Source organism: Pipistrellus kuhlii, unplaced genomic scaffold (genome assembly GCF_014108245.1).
Source record: "Pipistrellus kuhlii isolate mPipKuh1 unplaced genomic scaffold, mPipKuh1.p scaffold_m20_p_2, whole genome shotgun sequence".
Classification (NCBI taxonomy): Eukaryota; Metazoa; Chordata; class Mammalia; order Chiroptera; family Vespertilionidae; genus Pipistrellus; species Pipistrellus kuhlii.
This window is the reverse complement of record NW_023425515.1, coordinates 163,915,273-163,922,819: the sequence shown is the minus strand read 5'-3', so window position 1 is coordinate 163,922,819 and position 7,547 is coordinate 163,915,273. Positions and strand designations below refer to the sequence as shown.

Here is a 7,547-nt window from a genome sequence, read left to right as displayed (position 1 = left end):
CTGCAGTTTAGACTTACTTCCTGTGCTTTGTGCCTGTGCTTCAGACAGTCAGCGCTGGGAGTGGTCAGGCCAGCGGCTGTGTGCAGAAGCATCCTTTCCCAGCTTTGCTGGCTACAAAAGCCTTTGTACATAGGGAGTGAGATGCTGCTACACAAACACCAAAGACCTGTACGTACGTACGTACATTACCAACCACGCCCTGGTCCCTCCTGTTGCTGGCCCCTTCCTGGGCCTCCACACCAAAGCAGGCGGATTCCAGGAGCTGCTTCCCCTTCCCTCTGGGCAAAAGCAAGGAAAGCCTCATTGCTCTGTGCCACGGAGTCTTGCAGCCCCTGAACCAGTGTAGCAACTGTGTGCAGCTTACCCTAGCCCCTAGTTGCAACATTTCTGAATGTGCCTTTAAAAGACGTTAACTGTAAAGGACGGGAGAACCGAGAGTGATGGGAACTCCCCTGCTTGGGGTGGTGCAGGTTCCGTGACTCGGTTGTCATGGTCTGTGCCACAGCTCGGTTTACGCCCGCTCTGCCTGTGCCTTGTTTCCTGACAGCTGCTGCACCAGCTGCCTGCTCCCCAGCTCTATGGAGGAAGGAAGTTATGTTTTGGACTATCTGGTGGGAAGTAGGCAAGGCTGTACCTTGGGTTTGGTCTGTGCACCTAACACAAAAAGACTGCTAACGGGGGGATACAAAAATGTATGTACCTTTAATAAACTACGTCTAATTCACTTATAGGGGTTTTATGCCCTAAATGCAGGGTAACCATCAAAATCCTAATCAAAACTCCTACCGTGTTCCCCGAAAATAAGACCTAGCGCATGGAAAGATAAGACATCCCCTGAAAATAAGACCTAGCGCAACTTTGGGAGAAAAAAATTAATATAAGACACTGTCTTATTTTGGGGAAACAAGGTATCACTTTTGAAAGGCCAGAGTAGCAGTAACATTTAATTGACAGGAACTGCCGCTGTGGCTTTCTCCTCTGAGGGCAGAGGAAGCCTCGCCTCGTCAGCTGGTCACTGAGGGAAATCCCTTCGTTCTCCCAAGACACTGTCCTTCGGCTTTGTTCTTCTGAATGGATGGAGACGGAGGGATTTATAGTTGCAATAAATTTAATATTCAAAACGGCAGTATTCTACATTTCTTAGAAATAAACCTTAACATCCCATTCCCTCTCCCCCACACCCATTTTTAAGCATTAGCTTAAGTTAGACCAAGCATTCCTTGAGGTCATTTTTAAAGGCTCTAAGTGAAGCAGATACATTCAGCTTACTGGTCACTGCAGCACTATGTAAGCACAGCTCAGGGATTAAGTTTGTGTGTGTGTCTTTTTCCTACACAGGGCTGGACCGTGCTTCCCTGCCCTTGTAGCAAATATTTTAGAGGGTAACAGCAGGAAGGACAAAAGACTTTTTTTCTAAGAGCTTTCTGACCAGACTTATTTAGCCATTAAAACTACCCAACTTTCTACAGATGTGAGATTTAACACTTAACTGTAGTTACATCTGTGTGTCAAAGCAGCAGAAATCTAGAATGAAAGAAGGGTTGTTAGCCTTCCTAAGGTGGCCTAGGGCAAAGAAGGGTTTGTACCACAACCAGTGCTTACTAAGAGGGCAAGGACAGCTATGGTTACCCCCAGAGGCTCCAACCATCGGAATCCCTAACCTCAGGCCTCTGCTGGAAACGCCTGTTCCAATTGGTAGGAGTGTTCTGCGCCTCACAGATTTCCTGTTGCAACCTGGCCAGTTCTAGTCTCCTTCACTGCTCCTTGCTTTTTGAAAAGCAAAACCTCCAGGCTGAGGGAGGCGAGACAAAGCGCCCACTGGACTGGAGACTGCGGCTCTCTCTGAAGGGCCTTTGTGGCAGCCAGGGCCTGCAGGGTCACTGGAGTGGGAGGAGCCTGCCCAGCCTCATCTTATCCTGAGGTTTGTCCAACTGCAGAAACCAAACAGATTAGTGATTCAGGGACAGAGAAGCTGCCATGACCCAAATTATTTTTAAATTGTAAATTCTCTTTAGTGCAAGGCATACTTTCTTCTGAATTAGTGAACTAAACATAATACAGAAGCAATTTTTCATAGAAAGTCTTGCTCACAAAGGGCAAACTATTTTGTGGCTTTTAACATTATTTTCCTTTCTTATACCACCGTTGTTGAAAGCTTGTTTTCTGAATTTTGTGGGTAGTTCTCAAAGATCTTGCCCCTTGCATAGGCAGCTCCATTTAAGATGAAACTGGGACTGAGGCTGGTGGAGCCAGGGAGCTTGTTCCTGGTCCAGCCCGTGGGCCTCAGCTTCCCAAACTCCCAAGTGGCATTATCATTCCTGCTTCACCCCTTAGCCTTCAGGCTGTAGGTACGATTCCTAAAAGTCCCATTACTGTTTAAATTATTTTAACATTGCTGTTAAAATGGAACAATATAAAAAGTGTTCAGCAGATTGCTTGATTATTGTCTGAAATACATTAAATGCATAAACTTTCTCTGGTGACTAATTATGACAGAAGTAAGTTTAGTTGGAAATGGCGAGCCCACCAGCATTCAGGAACCACTGGATGAGGGAAGATACTAGAACGGAACATACACAAGGTAACGTCCTCTTTCTAGAGCCCAGTAGATGCTCAGAAAGTGTTGATAAAAATAAATGGAGAAACACCTTGTCAGCATTTGGTAAGAATGCAATAATTTTTAAAAATTTAATGTTACCATAATGGCAAGCCTATCGCTCTTCAGTTTATAAGGATCTCTATATGCCAATCTTTAAGTTTGTGTTCTAGAAAAATTTGACATATTTATAAATGTGATGTTTCAGCTCTCTGTATAACTATTACAATATACAATGTACAATACAAAGACAAAGCAAGTGGAGGGTGGTAAACTAGCCCTGGCTCTATTATGCCCCGTTCCACAAGATGTTTTATGCAAATTGAGAATGGACCTGACTCTGCAGGGCCAAGAGTCTATCCTCAGTGGGAGAATTTTAAAGTTTGCACTGATCCAGAAGTAATACGTTCATTGCAAGGTATATTTAACTGGACAGGAGGAAAGAAAAATTTCTGTAGGAAAAAAATGGGACCAGCATTTGTAGAAGCTCCAAATTTCCAAGGCATATTTAGACCAAGCTGGAGGTTACACCCCAAATCCCTGCCCTATTAAGCATTCCTATCAGGTTTTGGAGGGATGTGTGATCCCAAGGCTCAGTACATGCTGGAGTGCTTTGGGCGTCTACTCTTCCCTTAGAAGCTCTGGGTGCCTCAGCCTGTGCAAAAAGGTTACAATCACAGCTCCCTGCAGCAACCATCAGCACAGAATGTGGATCCACCACCACCACGGAGAAGGGATAAACATAGGCAGACATACTTCAAACTGAAGGCCAGGCTTGTGGGCCTGTTTGGAAAACGGCTGCTAAACAGCTCCACGGCCTTTAACTGCCAAGTGCTAAGCCAGCTCTAACCACTGGGAAGCGGCCTCTCACTGTCCCGGAGGCCTGCACTAGCTGCCAGAGGATTCTCAGAGCTGTGCTTACAGAGAGGGACCATCTGCTGCTTGGCCTGGGCTTTCAGAAGATAACAGTGATAAGAGTGAGTCACCTTAGAGCTGTGCTTTTCAAACTTTGGGTTGTGAAATCCATTAGGTCTGTGACCAGAATAAATTTTTAGTGAAAAAGAAAGTACTTTGACTTCATCACATATATCATGGATAAACCAAACCTTGGTTTCTAATATCACTAAAAGAAACTATGGCTGATTCCCAGGCTGGGGCAGCGTGAGCACGAGATGAGCATGGAGAATCTTGTTAGGACAGAAAGCAAAGTGTTCAAAAAGATGATGGAGTATTTCACAAGGATGGACGAGCTACCCAGAAGTGCTCTATGGCCAAAGCTGCACTGAGGACCCAAATAATGGGTTAGAACCTTCCAAAATGTAACCCACAAGTCCACCATGAAAATTAATTAAGCGAATACGTAAATAGGAAAGAAGGAAGAGCTTTTGTTTACATTGACCAAGTACAACTTGTAAAGGTGGAGGGAGTTCTGGAATTGAAAAATCTGTAGCCATCACAGTAAAAGATCAGTTCAGATAAGAAACATCCATGGGTGCTAAATCTTAAGGGAAATTTTGATGAGTAAGGTATTTGCATGATCTGAAAGTGTCTGTACACATTGGTTATTCATTCCAGGGGGGGCAGGGAACTGGAGAAATTGGACAACACTGAACAGGTGCACACATCACTTAGGATTCTGGCCAAGAATGCATAAACTGATTCTAATTATGGAAAGATACCAATCAAATTTAAAAAATTAGGTAAGGGAACTATACTCATCAAAAGTATGGAGGACATAAAAAGATACAGGTGGGTCAGTAAAGCTATTTGCCTTGTCTGATCCCAGGCGAGCAGCTTCACCGGAGGGGGAAATGCTGCGAGGGACACTAGAGATAGATGCTAGAGTAAGGCAGCTGGTATATCAACGGCAAATTGACTAAAGTTGCGAACTGTCCTGCTGTAATGGAAGAAAATGTCTTTAATTTTAGGAAATAAGCATTAAAGTATTTAGGGGTAAGAAGCTATTAGCTATGCAACTTACTCTCAAATGTCTCTATTTTTTTGTGGAGAGACACTAATAACGCAAATGGGCAAAAGTGTTAATTGTAACAACAGGCGAATCTAGATAAAGTATACATAGGACTTTTTTTTATTTGCAATTTTCTTGGGAGTTTAAATTATTTCTCAGTAACGTTTTAAAAAATACATCTAGTGTATATTGTAACTAAAAATGCCTTGGGTATATTGTCAGCTTTCACCGAAAGGCCCAATTCAATACCTGCCATTCACTGGGGCAGAGCTTGAGCAATCCTCAACTCGGCTCTGCTATCCGGTCACCTCACTTACAACTGACTGCCCTTCCTCGGCTGGGAGAGGGATAATCCGTTGGGTAATCTGGTAAAAACAAACAAAAATGTAAGGGTGACTTGTACTTGAAGTTACTGGGAGACAAATAGAACAAGATCAGTGTGTGATCCTTTTTGTATCAATTCTGTACAAAGAGTACAAGACTGATGCTTCATTTTTTATTTCCTCTCTGCCCTCCCACCCCACCCTTGGTGATGGTTGTATCCATTTGATCATTTCTGAGCATAAGACCATAAATGAGTCTTAAAACAGGAGCAGAATTCTTGTTTAAACAGTAACAGAAGGGGATTTAGCTGCAAGGATAGTATAACGGTGGTGCAGTAATGGAAGTTGCCCGGATCTTGTGGACAATGCATAGAAGACTTAGAATTACGGAATATCTGTCCCCCCAACCACCCTCGTCTCCAAAACCCCACTCCCCTCCCCCCAATTAATAGTGTTAACAAAAGCTTAATCCTCCAGTTCTAAAGTGCAAATGACTTGAGTATGACTTCTGTTGCAGCAGGTCTGAACAGAAAAACCACGAAGTCCTCTGTCTAGGCGATGTTCTCCAGAATGTAAAAGATGAGCTCCATGACGACGGGGCCCTCGCTGAGCTGGCAGGCCCCTCCATGGATCACTGGCACCAGAGCGCTGTCCAGGTCGTTCATGTACTGCGAGGGGAGCGGCTGGCCATTGCTCCCTGCTTGGTAGCCAACCTATACCACAGGGAGAAGGATGACAAGTTACTGGGTAGAAAAGATCAGGGAGCTGAGGGCCAAGGAGGCTGAGCAGGAAAGGAGATGGGCTTCCTGACCAAGGGCTAGACACACAGCAGTTAACACACTTTCCCCTTCTCTTCCCTACGCTGTCATTTTTCATCCTGTCATTTATTCATCCTGACCCTAACACTTGGTAGCCACGAGACCGTGGGCTCTTAAGACACTCAACCTGGTAAGGTCTTAGTTCCCCAGGAAGGGACTGAGGTGCTGTGGAGAGGCAGGGAATGTCACCAATAAAACCTAAACCTACGGCTGTGAAAATTAAAATGGGACAACCATCTGGCCCCACACCGTATTTTGAGTGCCTACTAACACAGGTAATTCAAAGGTGAGTGGAACAGGGCCCTGGCCTCTCATCAGTGAGAAATTCTTGTTTTTTTAATTGTTTTATGTGAAGTAACTCCAGATTACTGGTACCATTTGACAAAAAAAAATGACACCTCATTTGTATTACTCTGCTATGCTTAGTATAGCATGGGGAAAGACGTTAAGTACAAAACACATCCATTCTTGATGGACGACTAGTTAGGAAATGGAGCCAGATATATAATCTCCCACATTTCCCCTAATAACACAACTGCATCTAAACAGGAACACGGACCTGTCCCAGGGATCCAAAACCCAGAAGAAATGTACAGGCTTTGCTTTACTGTGCTTCGTAGATACTGAGTTTTTTACAAATCGAAGGACTGTAGCAACCCTGCATCAAGCAAGTCTTATCAATCACCATTTTCCAACAGCATTTGCTCACCTTGTGTCTCTGTCCCATTTTGGTAATCCTAGAGGCATTTCAAACTTTATTACATTTGTTATGGTGATCTTCGATCAGTGATCTTTAATATTGCTATTGTGATTATTTAGGGGTGTCACAAACTACACCCATAAGACTGCGAATTTAACCAATAAATTTGTGTTCTGGCGGCTAAAATGACTGGCCATTACCCCATCTCTCTTCCTCTCTTCAGGCTTCCGTAGAGACACAACAATATTCAAATTAGGCCAATTAATAACCCTAAAATGCCTCTATGTATTCAAGTAAAGGGAAGAGTCTCCCATCTTTCACTTTAAACCAAAAGCTAGAAATGAACAAGTGAAGAAGGCACATCCAAAGCTAGGCCTCTTGCACCCTATGGTCACGCTGTGAATGCAAAGGAAAAGTTCTTGAAGGAAGTTAAAAATACGCCAGTGCTAAAGTGAAGCACCCTTATTGCCGATATGGAGAACGTTTTAATGGTCTGAATCGAAGATCAAACCAGCCACAACATTCCCTCAAGTCAAAGCCTAATCCAGAGCAAGGCCCCAATTCTTCAATTCTTTGGCGGCTGAGAGAGGCGAGGAAGCAGAAAAAAAAAAAGTTGGAAGCTAACAGGTTGGTTTTTGAGTTTACGGAAAAGCAGCTATCTCCGTTAACAAAGTTGAAGGTGAAGCAGTAAGTACTGTTGCAAATTATCCAGAAGATCTAGCTGAGATAATTAGTGAAGGTGGCTACATTAAATGGAGACAAAACAGCCTTATATTGGGAGAACATGCCATCTGGGGCTTCCATAGCTAGAGAGAAGTCAATGCCTGGCTTCAAAGGGCAGGGCCGTGCAGCTGGTGACTTTTAAGTTGAAGTCAATGCTCATTTACCATTCTGAAAATCTTAGGCTCCTTAACAATTATGCTCATCTATTTTGCCTGTGGAACAACAAAGCCTGGATAACAATATATCTGTTTACTGAGTATTTTAAGCCCACTGTCTAGACCTACTACCCAGACTCCTTTTAAAATATTACTGCTCACTGACAATGGATCTGGTCACCAGAGAGCTCTGATGGTGATATACAATAGATTAGTGTTTTAATGTCTGCTAACCCATCCACTATGGGTCAAGAAGTAACTTA

The 7,547-nt window shown here is 43.7% G+C and overlaps 1 protein-coding gene across 8 annotated transcripts in view; it reads right to left on the bottom strand.

Annotated features, from left to right (window-relative positions):
• Positions 1 to 1,094: 1,094 nt before the first annotated feature.
• The window catches only part of ZFYVE9 (zinc finger FYVE-type containing 9), a 121,327-nt gene continuing 114,874 nt past the window's right edge, over positions 1,095 to 7,547 (bottom strand). For all 8 annotated transcript variants that reach the window (XM_036447243.2, XM_036447233.1, XM_045584600.1 and 5 more), the window contains one exon: positions 1,095 to 5,601. In XM_036447243.2, the coding sequence (XP_036303136.1) occupies positions 5,440 to 5,601 (162 nt within the window). In that variant the 3' untranslated portion in view covers positions 1,095 to 5,439. The remainder of the gene's footprint in view (positions 5,602 to 7,547) is intronic.